A 25,575-nucleotide genomic window follows, 5' to 3' on the forward strand; every position below is an offset into this window, starting at 1 on the left:
TCTCTCACCAACCTGCATTTATTTGATCCAAAATACAGCAAAAGCAGTAATAATGTGAAATATTTTTACTATAATGTAATAAAATGTAATTATTTTCCTGCGATTTCAAAGCTGAATCATATAGCATCATTACTCCAGTCACCATTTATTATTATTATTATTATTATTATTATTATTATGTTGAAAACAGCTGAGTAGTTTTTTTTTTTTTTTTTGGATGAATAGAAAGTTCAGAAGAACAGCATTTATCTGAAATAGAAATATTTTGTAACATTATAAATGTCTTTATCATCACTTTTGATCAATTTAATACATCTTTGCTAAATAAGTGTTAATTTCTATAATTTCATAATTTAATAATAAATATATAATGATTTAAATATACTGACTCCAAGCTTTTGAATGGTATGGTGTATAATGTTACAAAAGTATTATATTAAATATTAGAATGATTTCTGAAGGATCATGTAACACTGAAGACTGGAGTAATGATGCTGAAAATTTACTATTGTCATCACAGGAATAAATTACATTTTAAAATATATTCAAATAGAAAGCAGTTATTTTAAACAGTAACAATATTTTACAATATTACTGCTTTTGCTGTATTTTGGATCAAAAAAATGCAGGCTTTGTGAGCAGAAGAGAATTATTTAAAAAACATTAAAAATCTTACTGTCCAAAAACTGTTGACTGGTAGTGTATGTATATAAATACACATACATTCATGTATATATTTAAGAGATATCACATATATTATGCAAACACAAGCTTTTATTTTGGTTGCAATTAATCACGATTAATCGATTTGACAGCTCTAATTTATTTATTTATTGAGTATATAACATTAGGAGCCCTGGGTCGTTGAAAATGTATTTTTTAAATTGTATAATTATAATAATAAATATTTAATAACAAATTTTGTTCATTAAATATGATTTTTTATTCATTTTGTAAGTATATAACCTTCACTGTACCTGTAGCCTGCTTATTCCTCCAAGGTTTTCTTAGAGGAGCCCTGGGTTAATTGAAAAGCATTAAAAAAATTCGGTCTGATGCTTGTACCAAAGGTGGATCTCAACGAACGACTCTGCATCATTTTTCCCGTTTGAGACAGAACACAAACAAACGACCTGTCTGTGACAACAAACCCGCTTTAGCGTGACATGTTTCAATTCATTAACTTCAGCACAGTCACCTCATTCATTTCTACCCAGCGCTCTTCTGTCCTCTCCAGCAAAAATGAGTTTAGCATGCACTCATGGCTCTCAGGGTGGGCCGCGCTCATTACTTCAATTGTCTGAGCCACTTGTAGGAAAAAGACAAAAAGAACGAGGAAGAGCAGGGCATAAATAGAGAGACAGTAAGTGAGTGAATGAGAAAAAGATCAAGGGAAAAAAAGAATGAGAATGAAACTGAACAAAAGCGAATAAATCACAGACTCTTATCTTTGCACAATGAGAGCTGAGTGAAACCTCCTACCAGAGAAAAGACCAATCCTAACTTTTAATGGCATTTCTTTTGCTTCTGTCTTGCCATTTCACTCGGAGCTCTCCCAAGATTGACAAGCACCAAGAAAGAGTGGACCAACCTGCAACTGTGGGAATCGTTTTGCAATTAGTTGCTCTGCTGTGAAGCTTTTCTACCTGGGAACGATCTGGCTCGCAGCCCAGCGTCCACGGACAGGCTTATCGACTCATTGATTGGGCTATTTTACACCCCCGGTGACGTCTGAGCTGCATTAAGAACCTCCGCCAGCTGGCATAAACGCGCACAATCATATGCATGAGACTGAGTGCATCTTAAAAAAGATGAAACTTTCTTACAGCCACAGATAGAGTGACAAAACCTGGACAGAGTTTGCAATGCAACAAACTAGCAATAATACTGGGTGAATAACTGGGTGGATTATTATTACACTGTTACATAGCAATAGTTTTTCTTTTGACAAAAATATTTCTAAAATTGTCAGTATTTCATGTCATATATCATATTTTACTAACAAAATTATATATTTTTTTTATAAAAATGTAATTTTAACTGATAATGTGTAAATATACATAGTATACTGAAATTATTATTTTTTTAAATGCATAGACATTTAAACATCAATGAGAATAAGAATAAATGGGGAAAAAAACATGTAAAAAAAAAGACAAAACTGAAAAATATACATATAAACATACCAAACATGTTACATATCTAATTAAACAAAATATAAACCCAAGAAACTGTCATCTGCTTTTGATATAAAAGAGAGAGAATTCACTGGCTTTAAATTCAAGCATATCATATTTTTGTCAATGGCATGTCTTAATTAAAATATTTAATTGTCAACATGTTTTCTTTTTTTGTTATTATTAATGAAAAAAAAACTTAATGTTAAATAAAATATGATCTCCCTTTAACTGTGAAGTATGACCATGAACCTGAACATTAACCAATGTCAACAGTGTTGAGGAAGCAAAATAGCACAGAAATAATTGAAATGGCAATTCAGTGCTGAAACTAGATTAGGTCCCGGCTGGTTAGTGCTGGTTTTGTGCTGGTAGACCAGACAGACAATGCTGTTCATCATCAAAACTTGCTGATCGTAAAGGAAGGTCTTTTATAGTGAAGTAGGTTGACCAAGACAGCCAAGAAGACCAGTTAGCAAATAAAACACATGCTGGTAAAGACCATGCTGGTGTCTGGAGCAGTGAATTTAAATGCAAAAGTCTGTAAAATGCCAGTAATATCAAGTTATTTCTTGTATATCTGCAATGCAAAGAGCTCTGTTGTGCTTTAGATCAATAAGTCACGAGTATAGGATAAGTGGTGTGATTTAACGCATCCTAACAGAGCTTGTGAATGTTAAGCATTCAGGCGCAGGCGGAGCGGGCGTTTTCACACTGGTGGCAGGAGAACAGGGTCTTACCTCTGGGGGTTTGGCTCATTGTGCTTGTCTCTCTCATGCTTGATCATCCTGTAGCGGCCAATTCTCACGTCAGGCCGAGACACTTTCATCCCATTTAGTGTGATTCTGAGAACAATAGAGAAAACTTATGGTTAGGGTGTATGAGGTTTCATATCAACTGACTGATTGGCTTCACACAGTCACAACATCATCTAATGATTTTCATAGTTATGGTTTGGAGAAGAGAGGGCATCACCCAGCTCAAATTACAAACACTTTGTACTTGTTTATGCGTGTCCACATTCGCATACTTTTAGAGCATGTATCGAATCTGATGAAGATCTTGTATACAGCACTACATCTGCCAAGCACAACAGTGAAAACAATCTATCCAACCCCATATTAAATAACAACAGAGCACAAAATATATAATATAATCTAATATAATATACAACAACTATTATTATTATTGTGAACTTTTTAATAATTGAGAATGGTTGTTAATGAAATGCATAAAAATATATAAAATAAAAATGCCAACAACAACAGTTATTATTATTGTTGTGGGCTTTTTAATAATAATTTAGAAATGTTGAATAATAATAATAATAATAATAATAATAATAATAATACAAATAATAAACATCATTATTATTATTATTAACTTTAATAATTAAGAATGTTAATATGAAATGTATACAAATTTATAAAATAATAACAATTATTATTGCTGTCGTTGTGGACTTTTTAATAATCATTTAGAAATGTTAATAATAATAGTTCATTATTATTATTATTATTATTATGTATTGTTTGCCTACTGTTTTGCATACTACGTTTTGCTATTTTTTTTTCTTCACTTTTTATTATTATAGTAAGTGTATATATATGTACAGGTGCTGGTCATATAATTAGAATATCATCAAAAAGTTGATTTATTTCACTAATTCCATTCAAAAAGTGAAACTTGTATATTATATTCATTCATTACACACAGACTGATATATTTCAAATGTTTATTTCTTTTAATTTTGATGATTAGAGCTTACAGCTCATGAAAGTCAAAAATCAGTATCTCAAAATATTAGAATATTTACATTTGAGTTTGAATAAATGACCATCCCTACAGTATAAATTCTGGGTATCTCTTGTTCTTTGAAACCACAATAATGGGGAAGACTGCTGACTTGGCAATGATCCAGAAGACGAACATTGACACCCTCCACAAAGAGGGTAAGTCACAGAAGGTCATTACTGAAAGGTGTGGCTGTTTACAGAGTGCTGTATCAAAGCATATTAAATGCAAAGTTGACTGGAAGGAAGAATTTGGGTAGGAAAAGGTGCACAAGCAACAGGGATGACCGCAAGCTTGAGAAAACAGTCAAGAAAAGCCGATTCAAACACTTGGGAGAGCTTCACAAGGAGTGAACTGAAGCTGGAGTCAGTGCATCAAGAGTCACCACGCTCAGACGTCTTCAGGAAAAGGGCTACCAAGCCACTTCTGAACCAGAGACAACGTCAGAAGCATCTTACCTGGGCTGTGGAGAAAAAGAACTGGACTGTTGCTCAGTGCTCCAAAGTCCTCTTTTCAGATGAAAGTAAATTTTACATTTCATTTGGAAATCAAGGTCCCAGAGTCTGAAGGAAGAGTGGAGAGGCACAGAATCCATGTTGCTTGAAGTCCAGTGTGAAGTTTCCACAGTCAGTGATGATTTGGGCTGCCATGTCATCTGCTGGTGTTGGTCCACTGTGTTTTCTGAAGTCCACAGTCAACGCAGCCATCTACCAGGAAATTTTAGAGCACTTCATGCTTCCTTCTGTTGGTAAGCTTTATGGAGATGCTGATTTCATTTTCCAGCAGGACTTGGCACCTGCCCACACTGCCAAAGGTACCAAAAGTTGGTTCAATGACCATAGTGTTACTGTGCTTGATTGGCCAGCAAACTCGCCTGACCTGAACCCCATAGAGAATCTGTGGGGTATTGTCAAGAGGAAGATGAGAGACACAAGACCCAACAATGCAGATGAGCTGAAGGCCACTATCAGAGCAACCTGGGCTCTCATAACACCTGAGCAGTGCCACAGACTGATCGACTCCATGCCACGCCGCATTGCTGCAGTAATTCAGGCAAAAGGAGCCCCAACTAAGTATTGAGTGCTGTACATGCTCATACTTTTCATGTTCATACTTTTCAGTTGGCCAAGATTTCTAAAAATCCTTTCTTTGTATTGGTCTTAAGTAATATTCTAATATTTTGAGATATTGATTTTTGACTTTCATGAGCTGTAAGCTCTAATCATCAAAATTAAAAGAAATAAACATTTGAAATATATCAGTCTGTGTGTAATGAATGAATATAATATACAAGTTTCACTTTTTGAATGGAATTAGTGAAATAAATCAACTTTTTGATGATATTCTAATTATATGACCAGCACCTGTATATATATGCATATTCAGACACATCTTTTGTGTGCACTCAAAAGATCATTTAGTTCCTATTTGGAATCGAAGTAGACAGTAGTTTGACTTTACTATCAGTGACTTGAGGCTTTCACTAATTAACAAACAATGAACTTCAAGCAGCTACAGCTAATCAAAGACTCGTTAACCCACACGGATACCAGAAAATGTCAAATGAGCAGGAAACAAGGCAGAATGAAAAAAAAAGTCAGTAGCTGAGAACTGTGTCGGCAACATTTGCTTAAGAGAGCAGCCAGACCAGGCAGCTCCACACACACCCAGCCTGGAGTACAATCCCATTTGTTTGAGTAACTACAGCTTAGAGCGACTCACGATTGCTTGAACAATCCAACCATTCTAATCTCCCTGCTTGGCTCCAGGTCTTGGCATTAGTGCAAATCTTATGTTTGTCATGTGAGCATCGTGTCGTTCGAGCTCTGAGCCTCACGCTGCATTTCTGAAGGACGCCTTTCTTAAAGTATTTGATTAGATGGAAATCCTTCCGAGGAGAATAAGGGCATGCCTATTTGTGTGTTTGTGTGGGCTCTTATGGTTTATTTAATTTTTTTATATACCTCATCCTAATAATACAAGAGCAAGGCCTTTGTCATAAATAATGCAGCTTGGAGGATTGAAGGTAATCTCTGGGAATTCTTGACCCAGAAAGCAAAAGGAGATTTCAGAGGGCCTGAAATTATAATAAGAGAAAAGACAATGTAAACAATGAAGGGGAACGCAAAAGAGAGTGGATTTATCAATGTCACGGAGGACGAAACTGTATGCGTGACAGTGATCACATTTACATACACATTTATTTAGTCATTTTTAACCAGCTGATTCTAAATATTAAATCGGCAAGATGGCACATTAATGACAATAGTACCTTACCTTACAAAAAAGAACTATGTAGAGTGAAGTTATAAGTAAATCCTACGCCAAAAGTTTTCATTGTACTAAATGATTATCATATTCATATATTCCATGGTATTTATATGCTATCAGTACTAAAGTATTAACATGGTAAATGTCCAAATAAACATTTTACCCATTAAAATTTTAATTTCAGTGTGTTTGAAGGTAATTTCTGTGCTACTACTCATAGTCCTGCCCCCAAAGTCATGCCATTGGTTGAGCAAATGCTGTTCATACAATTTCCGTAATCACTTTTTGTCTTGCTGTCCATTTAAAAAAATATATAAGCAGTTTGTTGGCAAACAGTTTGTTTTTCCTGCTTTAAGCACAATTCTAGCTAAACTTCTTGGTCCATGCAAAAATGATTAAAACAATAATTTTATTCAAGATGTTGAATAAACAATTGAATAAGTATTCTAAAGGCCCGTTCACAGCAAGAACGATAACTAGAAAGATATAGCTCCAAAAATCGTTCTCAGTATTAAAGAATAGCAGAGTCCACACCACAGCTATAATGATAAAGGCACAGAGAAACGATATCGCTGGATCAGCCAATCAGAATCAATCTTGCTGTAACGAGCTTGAGAATTTAAAGCGGCAAATGAGTGTGTGCTTAGAATAAATGGAAGATATCGTCCGCTGGTGTGGACGCTAATATAGTTATCTTTATAGTTATCATTTTTGCTGTTAACGGGCCTTAAGAATGCTCTGAAAACAGTTTTTACTGTTTTGCACAATTTTAAACATATTTAGATATTTTACTGGACAACAAGTCCAATAAAAGATATTTGAGTTTAGATATTTTACGCTACAAAAATGCTGATTATTTGCAGTGTAAGAACCTTGCCTTATTGTGAAATTCCTCATTTCTGGGTGTGAGGTTGATTTTAATCAATCTATTTTTAGCTCTTCTGCTCTGATTCGAGTTTTGGCTGGAATCAGTCCAGTTGCAGGTATCTGAGAAAGGCATAAAAAGACAAAAACAACAACAACAACAACAAAAAAGCTCCGATAACTGTGTCCATGTTGGTAATTACTGTTTGGTTGGCTCATGTTCATGGACACCTGCAGTAATTTGGCTAAACAGCCATGAGCCTCAAGTAAGAAGAGGGTTAAATGCCTTGGAGCCGGATTTGTTTATTATTATTATGCACATTATACACACATTACCGCATTTATTCGCCGAGCATTTTCACACCCTACCAGACGATTCTTTCGCAGCAGTGTTCCTTGAACTCTCTGGCCTTTCACGCTCGGCTCAGACAGCTGTGATTACTCTGGAGCTGCCACGTTTTGAGAGTCGTCTGATTGGGGGGAAAAAGCAAAATGCTGTGCCGTTGAAGACCTTGCAAATCTATGCCGAATATCTGAAGGTTTTGTGAATTCCTTGCCACTGCATAGAAAAATTAGTTTTTTTTTTTTGGTTAGGAACAAACAAAAGATGCTACTAAATTAACCTCAGCCTTGGAGGCAAAAAATGCATTAAAACACCTGCAGTAAGAGAGCAAAAGTGGAAAACAGGTGGGGGAACACTCATTACTCATAGAAAGCAAATGCAAACAGCAACACTATTGTACCATAATAGTGGTACATGATGAAATAACTCAAGTGTTTCTATTAGTCAACAAGACAATTTTGTGATTAAGAGAATGTTTGTCTGAATGCTGACATAATAATTAATAATGTTGACTGAAGATCTGTTTTGGCCCGTAGTCTCTAATTGGATTAAGTGAGAATTTTTCTATATATCCTTCCTTTCTTCCTCCCTGCAGTTCATTTAATTGCATTAGACTCTCAGAGTGGGGGAGAATTGGAATCGTTACTATTACTTCATGGCTTGCTGGCAGTGCAGAAATGGGAGAGGAGCAGAAAAAAAGACAGGTCAGACATAGAGGGAGAGAGACAGAGAGAGAGAGACAGAAGGTGAGGGAAGCGAGGGGAAAAAGTGAGAGAGAAAGGGAGGGACAGAGGAGTGGTCATACAATATGGCAGACAGACTGACCTTGTCTGGCGGTCTTCTTCCATTACAGCCCTCCCCAAACACACTCTCCTTTCTTTATTTTTATCTTCCATGAAATGCTTGGTGTAAAAAACTACTGTACTGCTTACTGCAGAGAACATATTGTATAATCCCTAACATTTACAAAAATACATAAAACAATATTTAATAAGCCTAATTTAATAAGTTTGACTGTCATTTTAATTTCATTCCACCATTGGACAGGACTACATTTTAAAGGGGTCATCTGATGCCCATTTTCCACAAGTTGATATGATTCTTTAGGGTCTTAATGAAAAGTCTATAACATACTTTGGTTAAAATTTCTCAATGGTAGTGTAAAAAAACACCTTCTTTACCCTGTCAAAATCAGCTCTGTTTTTAGCAAGCCATTTTAGTCCATGTTGCTTTAAATGCTAATGAGCTCTGCTGGCCCCGCCCCTCTCTTCCATGGAGTGACGAACAGTACTGTTTACTTTAGCCGCGAAACTGGCTAGCTAGCACATTATTAGGAAAGGCTATTGGCAAAGATTCATAAAAACCCTTATGCTCACTTAATGATTCGCGCGAACATGGATGCATTTAGGCAGATCGGGATCGACGCATTACCTTCAAAATGAAAGTAACTTTAATCCTCTGCGTCTTCAGCGGCTCAGATGTCGGGAGTTAATGACGACTGCTATATTCATTATTACATCCAACAACAAAACACCTCAATCGCTTAATCGGAGACATCTTGTCTTCCCCTGCACCGGAGTTGACACAATGGTGGACAGCTTTCAGCTCACTCAGGGCGGGTCTAAGGTAAGACAACTTGTCAATCAACTATCATGGGAGCGGCCTGTACAGAACTACGTCATTCTGACAGGAATCTCAGAACAGCCGGATTTTAAAACGGGGTTTTAAAATAAAAAAACACTGGCTGGATTTTTATCATTATAGGATGGATGTGTACACACACTTCCAACACACATTTATGTTCAAACAACTTGTTACTTTGCATTTTGACATAATGAGCCAAGAAAACCAACAAGCTACTGTTCAGCATTTTACCAACATTTTGTCAGCTGTAAAAATGATGCCATGAAACACCACCAAAACATTTTAATGGTGCACTCTTGATGCTGAAGCCATGCATCTCCACATGCCCATAGAGTTGCACAGACTCAAAAAGGGATTGTTGAATGCTGTCAAAGACAGGCTCTTTGTTTTAGTCCAGTCTTCCCAAGAGTAGTTCATAACTATTCAATTTCAACTTAAAATCCACAATAGAGCACACCTGTCTACTGCCTTCCACTGTCTTGTTCTTAGTAAGAACTTCTTACTGAATTGTAAAGGGAAATGTCCCTCCAGGGCTTCCATCTTCTTCAACTACACAGATGTTGAAAATCAAAGAAAGAATGATGGACTATTTCTCCGTCCACATGGCCAGAGGGGAGAACAAAACTCTCCAAAAGCTTTTTTAACTTCGCTTTTTGTTTCAAGCCAGTCGGATGGAACATTTGCTGTGCATGAGGCCAGGACACAGTCATCTGAGTCCACTATCCTCCCTCACACACATCCCTCTGGGCTATTTCTATCCACAATGACTTCACTCTACCAATGCATGCAGCGATGACCTTCTGGCCAGCTTGCAGAGCACGATAGTGGCTGCTCTTTCCATTAGGAAGGTTTTATAGATAATGCCTCTTATGGTGACTTATTTAAAACACAATCACTATTATGAAGCTGCCATAAAATAAACGAATTCTTGACAACAAATACAAAGGACTGTCCACATTTGGAGTTTGATACTGTATTGCTTTCTAGATAATGATCATAAAGAGACAAATGCTGAAATTGAGCAAAGGATGAGTTAAATCTGTGCTTTGTCTTTGATGTGAAGTTACAACAGTAAATTAACAGTATGTATGTCAAAAAAACCTCAGTTACATCACTTCCTAAATTTGCTCTTTTTGCAAAAACACATTCATTTAAAAAAAAAATAAATCAAAAAAAAAAAAATCAAAACTGCATTTAAATTGTGAACAATATAAATACACTACTATTTTAAAAGTTTGGTTTCAATAGGATTTTCAGTAACATTTTTTATTAATTAATACTTTTATTCAGCAAGGACACATTAAATTGATTAAAAAGTGACTGTAAAGAAGACACTGCTACAAAACAAAAAACAAAAAAAAAACATTTCAAATAAATTCTGTTCTTTCAATCTATTCAAAATCCATTCAAAAAAATCTCACTGACCCCAAACTTTGAACGGTAATATAAAATGTTCATATATGTTTAAATCAATATATATTTTCATTAACTATAAAAATTAAAATAACATTTTAATCAGAATGAAACTGGCTCAAATTAAAAAAAAAAAAAATTCAAGAGACAAAAAAACTATCACAGTTACAAAAACCCACTATTTCAGTGTAGCTGGAAAATGTCTTTTCTGACTTTGTCATACATTTCCTCAGAAACCAAGGACAGAAACAGCTGCAGGAGCTTCTCGTCAATAGCGGCTGACCATAGCTACTCCGTATCAGTGTACAGTAGTATCTTTGAACAGGACTGCCACTAGTTCTTCCTTATGGCTAGAAGGGACACTACAGGAACAAGTGTACTACTGCAGGATCAACCACAGCAAGAAACAAAGATTCTGCACACTAATGCCAGCTGCCTTCACAAACAAACTAAAAACCCAGTCGACAGAGATACAAAAAACTTGTCTCTTCTAAAGCAGCGATGGCAGAGGAGCACATCCGCACAGACTGACACATTTTAAGAAGCCAGGCTGCAGAATTTTGAGCTTGCAGAGAAGAATGTCCATTGGCACTTGGGCTCACGCTGTCAGACCAGTGACCTTCAAAGATACGGGAAGAGAGGAAGTTGTTCTGACAGGCACTGGGAGTCCCTGGAGCCCCAGCAAACCGGTTCCAGAGAAGTGACAGTATGTTCAAGTAAACTTACACCCAGAGGACCTAAATGGGCGAGCGTCAGAGTCTGTGTGTGTCTGTACACCAGTCAGATGGGGAATTTGAAGCAGAACACACAGCTGGGTCCACATGCCATTTACTCTTACATCTTGACTTTGAACGACCGCTCAAAGCCGACTGCATCTCAGGCTAATATATCGCCACCCTGTCTGTTATGTTATGTTATGTCTGTTCAGTAATATTTCAAAGCAGTAGATCTAGTCAACTACAGTGGCCTTGAAAATGATTTGGTAGAACAAATTTGTAAGAAGCATTTTTGCAGTACTGGTCCCAAGTCATTTTGAATATAATGTAGTCACTTTCCAGTTCACACATGCAATGCGTTCCTGCATAGTTCATCACATTAAGTTTGACAACTAGAAAGTGTCCTGATTGTCTTCTTTTTAAACAATCTACTTTTTATCTTTTACATGGTATTAACATTATTTTTATGAAATGTTTTGCTTTAAATGTTCTGTATTTATTTCAATTAAATGCCACTTCATTGCATAAAATGGAAAGATGCAACACCTTAATATTTTTGGTCTTGGTTTGCCATTAACTTTGTTTGTCACTAAAATTTTCTCGATTAGGCAACATTTTCCAATAATCTCAATTTATCAAAAGCTGTCTTCTTAAGACCCTGACTTAAAAGTAGTTTTCTCTTGTTTTGTTCTTGTTGCTTTCGTGGCAATGTCTGCATTATAGATGAACAAATTTATGAGAAATTCTCTTTTGAGAAGGCGACTCTGAGATCACAAGAAAACAAATTCTATTATATTTAGAACATGAGAAGACAAGAAAGAAATATAAATGAATGCATGGCCACTTAAGGCTTCAAAAGTATAATGCAATAACATCATAGACTTTGTAAGTGTGTACAAGTTAAATGTTTTATGTTCAAACTACTGTTCAAAAGTTTGGGATCAGTAAGATTATTTTTTTAAATACATTTTTGTCAGCAATGAAGCATTCAACTGAGCCAAAGTAACAGTAAAAACATTTATAATGTAAAGATTTCTATTTTAAAATAATGCTCTTCTTTTGAGCTTTCTATTCAAATAATCGTGAAAAAAAAAAATTTATCCTAGTTTCCAAAAATTCTGAAGGATCATGTGACACTGAAGACCGCAGTAATGACAGCTGAAAATTCAGCTTTGCCACCACAAGAATAAATTACATTTTTAAATACATAATTGTGTATATGTATATAGTTTATATGATATTTATATATATGTGTGTGTATATTTTATATGATATTTCACAACTTTTTACAGTGTTTTTGACCAAATAAGTGCAGCCTTGGTGAGCATAAAGAGACTTCTTTCAAAAGCATTTAAAAATCCAACCAAAGCCACATTTTTTGAATGGCAGTGTACATATCAAATATAAACAGAAATTTAACTGTACATAAATTTCAAATTTGTTGTCTTAGCGAAGATGCTCATTTCAACACAACTAAATCATAAAATGAGCAGTACGAAAATCCAAAAAAGATCAACAGTTAATGTGCATATAAATGTGCAATAAATATGCATGCAAAATACATAATTAGAACTCCTTCAAAACAACATCAAGCTTTTTATATTCTCCCAATAAAAACAGCTCAGTTCAGAAGGAGATCTCAAGGGAGGCTGGTGCTTTTTTGTGCATATCAGGCTCTAAAGCCTATTTTTACTTATATAATCTATCCATCATGTCAAAAAAAAGCAATGGGCAAAGGCAGGAAAAGATAATGTGAGAGGTGTGCTTTATCACACCATCCAGTTTCCGCCATCTACTGTCAATGGAACCCCAAACAACTGAAAAGAATGACATATGGGACATATCTCCACAAGTGTTATCGCTGTTGCAAGAGCGTGCGCGCCCTGATATACTGCAGGTTTTGCTCTCTCATCACCTGAGTGGGGAAAAATGATAGCTAGTGAACACGCAGCTATTCATTATCTGAAGAGACAGGCATCAGACAGCAGAGCCTCATCTATTCACACATTTCTGTCTGGACACGGTGTAGATTTGTGAGCGGCGAGTGTATATACAGCTGCTCCCTGCAGAGCTGCATATACCAGAGAAAGAAAAAGACCTAGAAACAGCACAAGGACACTGTTCAGCGACAAAGCGACAGTTTCTGATGACGCATGCTTACTCATGACTATTTTAAAAGCCTGTCTACTAGACCTCAAAACAAAATGACATCCCAGAAAGTCAGTCAAAGTTTGCAAAGGTTTACAAGCAGCGTATCTACAGATGTGATTCATTTAAATCAAGAGAAATAAAGAACCGTTTATTCTCTTAAATGTATTTAACTATTCAGATTTTTCACCAAAGCTGTTAATGTGTCACACAAATGTCATTTGACAAACAGATTAAAAATGTGTGATCTGTTATCGAGGATCGCAGTGACACATTTTTGGCATAACAGCAATTACGGCAATCATAAATAACTCAAAATATGTGCATTTCATGTTCAACATCCATTTGTCAGCATATCAGTCATCTTTAAAATGGTTTGTTCTAGAACCACTAGTCAAAGTAACATTTATATTATAACCTACTTTTAATTCTTTCTTTTTAACTTAAGCAAAGAGCTCAGACTAATACATAATTTAAATAAAACCTTTGAAGCCTTTTCCCCTTTTAATAGCTTCTCATTTGCTGCCCATTTCCCTGAAACTGTGGTGCAGTATTTTAGTAACCACCCGAACAACTGAAGTGGCAATGTTTTGGCGGGAAAAGTGCTGAATACATTTGAACATACTTTATCAAATGAGTCCATAGCAACATACAAAATAACAAATGAGATTTTATTAAAACACAGAAAAATGTCTTGACTTCATGTTAAAAAAATATTAAGTTGAACTATTAATTATAAAATGATTAAGTAGAGGTTTTCAAACTTTCTCATGCCAAAGAGACTCAAACATGCCAATCCTTGTGTGACGGACCACTTTAAATAAATATCTCCAATAACAATAAATTGAATTCATTTCAATAAATACATCTGTAAAATTCCCTCCAAACACAAGTTTGGAACCCCTAATTTGAAAATAAAAATTCACCTATCAATTTTCTAAATGCATGTTAATGATCTTATTGGGATTCAATTGATCAATACATGAGTTTTAATTTTTACATTATCTTTGACCTCATAATCTGATTTTAAACTGACTTGATCTTCAGGCGATTCGACAGACTTCTCTGGTGTCGTATGCCAGAAGCTCACATTCATCCAACTTTGGTTTTGAGTGCAACTCCCACATCTCAGACATACACATTATCTTTTTCGATAATTTTTTACACTCAGATACATCACAATACAAAAGAAAAGATCTGACCCTACTTCCATTTTATCCCAATTTTAAAGGACCAGACCTGGGACATTTATAAAAGAGAAAGACAGCATATATATGGTCTTACCTGTTGTAAATGTCGTCATCTTCACCTCCCCAGCCCCAGTACTCATTAGGGAAGCCATTGATTTTGAGGAACTGTTTTTTGCTAAGGCCGGACACCCCTCCAAAGTACCCTGCATAGGGTAGCCTGCAAGAGGGAACAGACCCCAATCATTCTTATTCAGATGACACAGTTTAAATACAAAGCCTCAAATTTGGGTGCATAAGACCCTTTAATCATCAATAACATTTTATCCAGTAATGTTACCTCAAATTGTCTTTTCCTGCCTACGTCCATTTGGAATGTAGGGGGCTTTGGATTCCCATTAGATTTTCTTTTTGATTCAAGTCTACAGTGAAATATCCTTTTTGTAAGCCCTCTCTGAACTGAGCCCTTTAGTCAAGTCAACTCAAGCATTTGAATTTAACAAAATTGCATCTCATATGAGTGATTCTAGAGAGTCACAGAGTCCTCCCACAGGGGTTCCAACATTTTCAAATGCTATCTGATCCTTCTCCAAACTCTCTTTCATCACTTTTCTCCTGGTTGCCACCCCTCAGGCCCCTCGGTTGAGCTACACAACTCAAAGAACGTCCTGTAAAAGCTTAAGTGCGCCATAAACCGTAGAATCCGTTTCTCATCATAGACGGTTCAGGGGGCCACTGTCAGATGAGAATTATCTGAGGAATCATCGTCTACAGGATTAAAGGCTGATATAAATATACATACTCCATTGCAGGTCAAAGGATGAATTAAAAGGCCTTGTTGGTTGTCAGAACTAAGTCATATATTTGACCTTTAAACCACAGAGCGATTACATCTCAAGCAAGTGTTCGAAGCCTTCAAACAAATGCTCTGCTGGATGAATACAGTCTAGAAATGCATTGAGTCCACTTAAAGCAGTTGAAAACATGGTTTCTGTATCTCCTCTTTTAAGAGGCCCGCTGGGCTGTGGGCTGGCAGGTGCATCATGGGTAGCCGCCCGGGGTTCGCCTTGGGCTACCGCGGTGTATGTTGCCAATGACAGCAACCACATTCACCCACGCAAACAAATGTGCGACGTATGGGAGAAAGAGAACCAAAAACCTACATGAACGCGTGCACACACACAAACACGCATCCACAAACAAGCGCTCATGCGCGCCGCAACCACACGTTAAAAGACAACAAGCTAAAATTAATGAGGCCATCTGCTACAGCAGCAGTCTTCACAGAAACAGTATGGCTGAAGTTTCTTCACACGCTCACGGCCTGAGAGTGTGTAATTCTCTAAAGGTGCTCCACTTATTAAATACAGGAACGTTAAGGCCTCCTCAGACTGAAGACACACGCCAATAGATGACTCACAGAGGAAACGGAATTATTAGCCCACTGACAGTTAAAGGCAGTTCACACTCTGGAGAAGGTCAGTGGCATTTGTTTAAAGTGTTGTCTGGCCATCCACAGAGAAATAAAAACCAAATTCAATAACTTCAAATTTTGCCACAGCACTAAGCAGGTGCTGTAGTAACTGTATATAGTATATATATATATATATATATAGTGCTGCCTGAAAGTTAGTGAACCCCTGGCAGAATCTGTAAAAATGTGAGTAGTTTTAACAAAATAAGGGAGATCATACAAAATGCATGTTATTTTTTATTTAGTACTGTCTTGAATAAGATATTTTGCATAAAAATGTTTACATTTAGTCCACAAGACAAAACAAATAGCTGAAATTATTAAAATAACCCCATTCAAAAGTTTGGTAACCCTTCATTCTTAATACTGTTTGTGGTTACCTGGATGATCCACAACTGTTTTTTTTGATGGTTGTTCATGAGTCCCCTTGTTTGTTCTGAACAGTTAAACTGAGCACTGTTCTTCAGAAAAATCCTCCATGTCCTGCAGATTCTTCAGTTTTCCAGCATCTTTTGCATATTTGAACCCTTTCCAGCAGTGACTTTATGATTTTGAGATCCATCTTTTCACACTGAGGACAATTGAGGGACTCAAACACAACTATTAAAAAAGGTTTGAACATTCACTGATGCTCCAGAAGGAAACACGATGCATTAAGAGCCAGGGGGTGAAAACTTTTGAACAGGATGAAGATGTACAAATGATGTACGAAATATAATTTTTTCCATTTAGTACTGCCCTTCGGAAGCAACAGAAGATACTTGCATGTTTCCCGGAAGACAAATTAAGTACAATTTACCTTGATCTTCAAATTCAAAAGTCCCCCCCCCCACCCCACCCCTGGCTCTTAATGCATCGTATTTCCTTCTGGAGCATCAGTGAATGTTCGAACCTTTTTTAATAGTTGTGTTTGAGTCCCTCAATTGTCCTCAGTGTGAAAAGATGGATCTCAAAATCATAACGTCACTGCTGGAAAGGGTTCAAATATGCAAAAGATGCTGGAAAACTGAAGAATCTGCAGGACATGGAGGATTTTTCTGAAGAACAGTGCTCAGTTTAACTGTTCAGAACAAACAAGGGACTCATGAACAACCATCACAAAACAAAAAAAAACAGTCATGGATCATCCAGGTAACCACACACAGTATTAAGAACCAAGGGTTCCCAAACTTTTAAATGGGGTTATTTTAATAATTTCAGCAGTTTTTTATTTGCTTTCTTTTTTTCAAATAATGATAATGTCAATAATTTTAAGAATTATTTTTTAATCATGTTACAGTAACTGTCATTAAATGTTTTACACATACCAACTGATTAGTAAACAATTATCTTTTGGACTAATTTCCCAACACTGCTCACATCTTAAGATAGAGGCTGATTTTAACAAATTCTCTGAGGACGGCAGAGGAAGGCAGAGAGTTAAGATTGTCTTGGTCCTTTTGGCCCCTCACACAAAGACAGGAAATTAAACATCATGGAGCAAAGGCCAACTTGTCTGCTTGCCAACAGAAGACAGACAAAATTCATTTTAAATTGGGAAAAAAAAAAGAAAAAACATCATACGGTGAACCTTCACCAGTGTTTTAATATCTCCAGCTATTACACTTGAAGAAAACCGGTCTGTCTCCTCTAAATAATTGTCTGCCTTGGAAAATGAATACATATGCTTGTCAAGGCTCCAGGTCTGTCTAGACTGGCACTGCACCTAACAAATGAACTTTTGATACATAATAATTCAGCTGTATTCTAGAGCTCCAGATGACAAAGCGTCATAAGACATATATCTTCCCTAGTGGAAAAAAGCAATTAATCATCAGAAGCACAGGCTTTGACAGACAGCCCTCAAGCTCTGGCTGTTTGATTAACTGACTCTGTTCTCTGCAAAGAAATAAAGACAAATACAGACATGGCATCTATTAATATGTATGTAAATAGCAACAAATGCGGCCCAGCATATTTGTAATAAAATCTGGCAAAGCCACAACTCTACAAGGATATTAAATTCATATAAAACATGCCACTGATTCCATTTTATTGCATTTTCAGCCTTTATATGAGGCTTCTGATTATTTATGTATCAAAAGGGACCAGAATTATAAAAGTGAGATACAATGTTATATCAAATATTATGTGTCAACAGACTCCTGCACTTTGTGGTTCCCTCAATATTTAATATGTTACCTAAAGCCGAATTTGTCCATGGCAATGGCAAAATGACGGGGCTGGTCATAACAGTGGTACAGGTTCCGGTCATCCATAGGGATCAGGTCCACATCACTGAAAATGAAGCAGTCGTATTCTGCATCTTTAAGAGCCTCGGTGTAGCCAACATTAAGAAGCTTGGCCCGATTGAAGGTGTCCTCGCCAAGCTGAAACACAACAGAACAAAACAACAGCTTTACAATGTTGCAAAATGCATTTAAGATTACCCAACGAAAAGTCAATAATAAAATATTTCCAATTTGGTCTATATTTACACTGAATGGGATGCCATGTAACACCAAAACACTATGTGGTGTCTGAACTAATAATCCAGTGTGACAATAATCCCATGTAATCCTGTAATACCTGAGATTTGGCCCAATAATCCAAAGGTGTGAACTACTGTCACAAATCTACTGCCTTTTCAGCACAATGCCTGTGGATGTGCACTACAAAAGCATTACCAAAATGATTAAAGGATGCATATTACGCGAGGCTTTGAAGTGTCGCATTCACCACACAACCACATCTGTGAACAGTGATGAACAGCATTGGATGCAAAGAGACGCACCTCTTGAGCAAAATCTTATTTTATGACACCAATGCTAAAAAAGTGACTTTTAGCTTCTATCAATATTTATCCTAACTTCAATTCTCTCAGAGGCGCAGAGGAGAAAGATTCTTGAATATAAGAGAGAACGAGTGAGAGGGGGCAGATAAGGCAATATCTTTAAGAGACATAAAATAGCTTTTTTCATCAGCAAGTGTGCTCATTAAACATTACTGAACTCATTTTCACTAGTTTAATAAGATTTATTCCTCATGTGGTGGCAGACAGCTCAGGCAAACACAGCAGTAGATGTCTGGTAATAACACACACCTCGCTAAAAACGACAGATTTATAACAGGGACATGCTCACGACTTAGCATCTCCCATCCAAGAAACCAGCTCCGAAACAGTAGATATGTGGACATCATGAGCAGATGGTTTTGGAAGAAAAAAACTCTAATTATTTTCAGAAAAGGATCATCGGAACTAAGCATTCATCCTTAAGTTTCAGCTGTGAGGTGTTTGGCTTGTTTTGTACGGTTTCAACACACCATGAAGTGGGTTTGATTGTGAAACAGGTGTAGAACTCTCCCCTCATTAGCCGACTCGCACCTGTTCTAGGTCGTTAACCTCAACAGGGACAATGGCTCATCTGGGGAGTGTTATATCGTGCTATTTTTGTGTTGTACATTACCAAAACAACCACAAGTGATGGACGTCTTGTGTATAGTTGCATACATATATTAAAGCATGATAGGCTGTGTCACAGTGATTTTACCATGGTTAGTGTTGTTGGACATGGCATAGTGTCTAAAACCCCCTTATACTGTATAAGGGGGTTTTAGACACTATGCCATGTCCAACATTTCCATTTCTTTTCATTATCAAGATTTAAAAACAGTTGTGCTGCTTAATATTTTTGTGGAAATAGTGATAGATTCTTTTATGAATAAAAAGTTCAAAAGAACACAATTTATTTTAAAGAGAAATAATAGCAAAGTCTTTAAAGGTATTGCATCCTTGCTGAATATGAGTATTTATTTTGCTAAAAAAAAGTCTCTCATCAAAATTTATTCTCACCAGTAAAAACAATAATATTGTACAATTTAAAATAACTGTTTTCTATTTCAATAAATGTTATATCTTAATATATTTCAATATCATTCTAATATGCTGATTTGATACATTTTCCTTCAGTGTTGGAAATTGCTGCTTAATATTTACGTGGAAATTACGATTTTTTTCAATTTAGAAAAAGACAATTTAGTTGAAATAGAAATATTCTGTAACATTACAAATTTCTTTATAGTCACGTTTGATACATTTGGCCACATAAAGATACTAATTTCTTTAAAAAAATAACAAATCTTACTGACCATACATTGTAGAATGACAGTTTATAATCTAACTAACAATTGCTTTATTATTATAATTATTTAGTATGTGTACCTTATTTGACATTTAGACAGTAGATACTGGAATTAGCCATTGAGAAACCCATACGAGTTGATATGATAACATGGAAATACTATAGCATTCTCTGGAGTACCTTGGAACACCATGTAAAAAACACTGTACATGAATATGGTTATATAAATCCTCATTTAAAGTAAATATGAAGAGTGGCTATGAGTTTGATATATAACCCATTACAAACAGCTCAAACTGAAATGCATTTACTCTTAAGGTTGTTCCTAATTGTAGTCAATGAGGCAAAGCTCGAGCTCAGTAAATAAAACAGCCTCCCTCTTTCCATCAGTAGCACACTAAGAAGTACAATGACTCTGTTTCTTAACCCAGACTTAAACCACTCAGCTTGAGGTCTGAGAGTCACATCGGCCCCCAGCTAGAGTCTCCTTCTCCTTCTGTAAGCTTATCGCAGTCATGTCAGTTGCTCAATACTTGCTCTCTGAGAAGCAATTAGCTGTATTTTTTTATCTGATGATCACGCTGATAGCTAATCACAATCCCTTGCTCGCTCTAGGTCATGAGGCAGGATCCCTACAGCGGCACACTCAAGGCCAACCCTGGTTGCTATGGAGACAGATTAGGACCAGAGCTCATCCTGAGAGATTGCATTGTGCATTTTCTTGTGCAGGTGTGTGTGTGTAGGGATGTGTGTGTGTAAGCCTGCATTATCAGTCCCCAGCAGGCTGACCATATCATGCAGCATGCTATCGATGCCAGAGCTGAAGGCTAGAGGAGGAGAGGGGACAAAAAAAAAAGGGAAAAAATCAGGAGTGAGCCGGATCGACCGGAGTTACAGGGAATGTGTGTGTGAAAGAGACAGAGGGATAGAACATAAAGGAGAAAAAGGAAGCTTCTTGAGCTCATTTTTTCCCTCAATTTTTACTTGCCTAGCCAAGATTTTTAGTGTCCCCTCCAAAAAAAAATAACAACACATATTTGAAGGTGCCAGAAAATACATATTTTTTTGATTAAATGCTAATCTGAAAATAAATTACATTTACAAAAAGCAATACATGATAACAGTATTCTTTTCATATGTAGTATTCTTTTTTTTTTTTTTTGTATCTATTGTTTGGTTTATTAACCCAAAACAAGAATAAAAATAAATTTCTAAAACTGTTAATCAACTTTAAATAAATATATTGGCATAAATAATAATAACAACAACAACAATAATAATTGTATTTTTAAATTAAATTTTCAGAATTGTAATAATAACAATTAATGGTTTTTCTGCATTTAAATGATCTTTAATTTTAATAATAATAATATGTTTATTTCATATTTAATTTTCAGAATTGTAATAATTACAATTAAAATGGTTTTGTTTCTGCATTTAAATTATCTTTAATTTTAATTTTAATAATAATAGTAATAATAATCAACATCATCATTGCATATTCGTAATGCATATTATATTTGTGTTCTTGTAGTTTGAATGATCATTTACTTATTGTGTCAGTAAGTATCAGAAATTAAAATTAGTATTTGTACTTAAGCATTTTTTTATCATTGTAATAATTACAATTCAAAATGTATAAGTTTTTAAATCATCATTAACCTACATAAATACAAACAATGCATATTAAAGATATTATTATTATTATTATTATTATTAATAATAATAATTAACAACAATAATATTCAATTATATAATGTGCAAACATACAGTATAATATTTGTATTCTTGTATTCTAACAATTAAATTATTGTACTTGTATTCAAATATATTGTTAAAAACAATCTGTATTAAAACCAGTCATACAAACTAAAAGGAAAAACAGCTTTTCATTATTCTGAAGTTTTAAACTCTACAAACTAAATCTTTAGGTCTGACGAGCTACAATTCTGTCAACTGGACTTGAATCGCTCTCAAACTGGCCCGGCCTCTGGGACGTCCTTACACTTGCACTCTGGTTTCCTCTTCTCAAAGAAAATCCCTACAAAACTGAAACAGAAGTATTCATTTAGCAAAAGCTTTCATCGTTAGTCACTCAAAGTGCACTAATTATAGAGACAAACCCCCTGCAGCAACCTGAGGAACAGTGTCTTGCTCAGGGCCGCAATCACTCACACATCACTCCTTTCGGCGATCAAACCAGCCCAGATGAACATCCACTACACCACGCCATCCCCAGAAACTCAATCTCACCTAAACGAGGACACCATATGTTGCACAAGCATGCTGAAGTCAACAGACCACTTACAGTGAGTGTTTTACATGCGCTGCGTTTTGACAGGCTCTCTTGTCTCAACCTATTTTTTTCTGCTCGCTACTATAGAAATGGTTTGTATAGTCAGACCCAGTACCATTTCTAAAATACTCAGAGGAAATAACAGCTCTCTACAGAACGGCTGTCGAGCATTGACGTTTCTCACTGTTGAACAACTGTGCCGGGGCAGAGATCGCTGCTAAAGTACTGCTAGAAGCTTTGCTATTACAGTTAGCTTGTTTTGGAAGTTGCTTTGATTTAGGAGAGAGTTGCCTCGTTACTGTTCCTCACTGTCACCTGACAGCTACTGTAGCGTGAGCAGGGCTCAATTAAAAGCATGCTTCAGACATGTGTTCATGTCTTCTTGATGGCTGAGGCAGCGCTGGCGACCGGCCAGGCAAACTAATTTACAGTAATGAAACAGTGGCTATGGAAGCGCAGAAGAAAGGCAGCTTATAGACAAACCCCAGCTATTTCTGAGAATTCAATTTGAGTTTGTCTCTATTTCATCAATAGCCTGACATCACGAGGATTAGTATGGAAAAAAGACAGACGAAACGAGCTGCTGCTATCAGAGAGATTCATTAGGCTGGATCAGAGCTTGTTTTTTTCTTTCCTTCCTCGTCCTTTCTTTCTTACTGCCTTCTTTTCTTTCCCTCACGTTCTCTCTCTCCATTCTATCATTCATTTCTTTCCTATTTTCATAAATTTCTCCTCCTTCTTTCTTTCTTGTCTTCCTTCCTTCCTATTTAGTTTCTCTCCCTCTTCTGTTTTTTTCTTTCTTTGTTTTTATCTCTTCCTCATTCTTCCAGTTTACTTTTTTAACCATCCTCTTCTTTCTTTCTTTCTTTCTATCACTTCCTCCAGTTTTCTTTTTTTCCATCCTCTTCCTCTCTTCCTTCCTTCCTTCCTTCTTCATTCACTCTCAGAAATAAAGGTACAAAAGCTGTCACTGGGGCAGTAGCTTTTCAAAAGGTACACTTTTGTACCTATTAAGTTCAAATATATACACTTTAAGTATTAATATGTACCTTTAAGGTACCAAAATGGACCCTTTAGGTACAAACATGTACCTTTTGAAAAGGTACCGTGTTCTTACCTGCCTTCCTTCCTTCCTTCCTTTCTTTTTGGTTTCTTTCTTTTTAGCGCTTCCTCCTTCCACCAGTTTCCTTTTTTCCATCCTCTTCCTCTCTTCCTTCCTTCCTTCTTCATTCTTACATGCCTTCCATCCTTCCTTTCTTTCTTTTTGGTTTCTCTCTTTTTATTGTTCCTCGTTTCTCCAGTTTTCTTTTTTCCATCCTGTTCCTCTCTTTCATTTTTTTTCCTTCCTTCCTTCCTTCCTTCTTCATTCTTACCTTCCTTTTCTTCCTTCTTTATTCTTACCTGCCTGCCTTTCTTTCTTTTTGGTTTCTCTCTTTTTATTGTTCCTGGTTTCTCCAGTTTTCTTTTTTTCCATCCTCTTCCTCTCTTCCTTGCTTCCTTCTTCATTCTTACATGCCTTCTGTCCTTCCTTTCTTTCTTTTTGGTTTCTCTTTTTATTGTTCCTTGTTTCTCCAGTTTTCTTTTTTCCATCCTCTTCCTCTCTTTCTTTCTTCCTTCCTTCGTTCTTCATTCTTACCTTCCTTTTCTTCCTTCTTTATTCTTACCTGCCTGCCTTTCTTTTTGGTTTCTCTCTTTTTATTGATTCCTCCTTCCACCAGTTTTCTTTTTTCCCATCCTCATCCTCTCTTCCTTTCTTTCTTCCTTCATTCCTTCTTCATTCTTACCTGCCTTCCTTCCTTCCATCCATCCATCCATCCATAAATTTTCTTTCTTCTTCCTCTATTCCTCACATCTTGCCTCCATCCTTCTTTCTTCTTATATCTCCTTTTCCTATTCTTTCCTTTCTTAAACTTTGTTCAAAATTTACTTTCCCCAACCATTCTTTCATTTATCTTTTTCCTTGTACCTTCTTTCCCTCTGCCTTCATATTTTCCTCCTTCTCTTGCTTCTAAATTTGCTTTCCTCAATTGCTCCTTTATCTTTTCTTTTATTCCTTATTTTTTCATTCCTTTCCTATTCTTACTCATTTCCTTTTAAGATTTATTTTCCTTTCTTCAACATCCTTGGTTTCTTTTCCTGTTTTCTTTCTTACTCTTTCTTCATTCTTTCCTTCCATTTTCTTTCTCACTTTCTCTTCATTCTACATGATTCTTCCCATGTTTTCTCTGTGGTTTATTTCTTTCTTTCTTAACTTCTTTGCTATTCTTCCAACTTTATTTCCCTATAATCTTTCCTTTATTTCTCCCGTTTCTTCATTTCCCTTCCAATCTTTCTTTCCTTCCTTTTTCTGACTGACTTTCTCTCCCTCCCTCCCAGGCAGATGTCAAGGATCAGCCATTTTCGAGTGTAAAAGAGAGAATAACCATACAACAGTAAGAGGGTTATTGTTATTCTCTCCTGTAAGTGAGAGGCCAATTAATTATTGTTGTTCTATCAGTGCACCATTTAAATATGGATTATCGCTGGGCCTACATCAGCCTTGGAGCAGATTATTAGAGTAAGCCTTACTAGTGTACACAACACCCGCACTCTCGCCGTCCGACTGACACTAAATCTATATGATATTCTAAGGGCCCACAGGGAATTAGGAATTTCTCATTATAAATAAATCACTCACACAAACCGTGAGGCTACCTTCTCTTGACCGAGTGTCAGGCTTTTGAGTAAACAGAAAGATTGGGGCATTCTGGGTTGAGCTCACCAGAATCACCTCGCAGTGAGTATGATTTCCATCGTATCCACCATACATCTGCAAAACAAATGCAGATGTACTCACAGTGTGCAATCACACATCCCACAATGCACTGCAAAATGATTATTTTAGTTTTTTTGACCATCATAAGAATCAATGTACTAAACACACACCCTCCATTGCCTTCAGCAGCTTTGGGCCAGGTCCGGTCGAACATGCAGTTTAGGAGATCTTAACCTCCCTATGGGTGCCACTGAATGAATCATACACGGTGTTGCTAGCAATCAGCTTACATTAAGGCTATCAGAACACCTGCTGTCAGCTAATAAACCAGAGAGAGTTGCTGCAAGTCCCCCTGTCAAAGTGAGTTACTGC

General features: G+C 36.3%; 1 protein-coding gene across 1 annotated transcript in view; it reads right to left on the reverse strand.

The window, feature by feature from the left end:
* The window catches only part of b4galt2 (UDP-Gal:betaGlcNAc beta 1,4- galactosyltransferase, polypeptide 2), a 113,552-nt gene that overhangs the window by 9,542 nt on the left and 78,435 nt on the right, over positions 1 to 25,575 (reverse strand). The window contains exons 4-6 of the mRNA XM_058745876.1: positions 18,213 to 18,400; positions 14,655 to 14,777; positions 2,918 to 3,022 (exon numbers count right to left, since the gene is read on the reverse strand). Of these exons, the coding sequence (XP_058601859.1) occupies positions 2,918 to 3,022; positions 14,655 to 14,777; positions 18,213 to 18,400 (416 nt within the window). The remainder of the gene's footprint in view (positions 1 to 2,917; positions 3,023 to 14,654; positions 14,778 to 18,212; positions 18,401 to 25,575) is intronic.

Source organism: Onychostoma macrolepis, chromosome 02, assembly GCF_012432095.1.
Source record: "Onychostoma macrolepis isolate SWU-2019 chromosome 02, ASM1243209v1, whole genome shotgun sequence".
Classification (NCBI taxonomy): domain Eukaryota; kingdom Metazoa; phylum Chordata; class Actinopteri; order Cypriniformes; family Cyprinidae; genus Onychostoma; species Onychostoma macrolepis.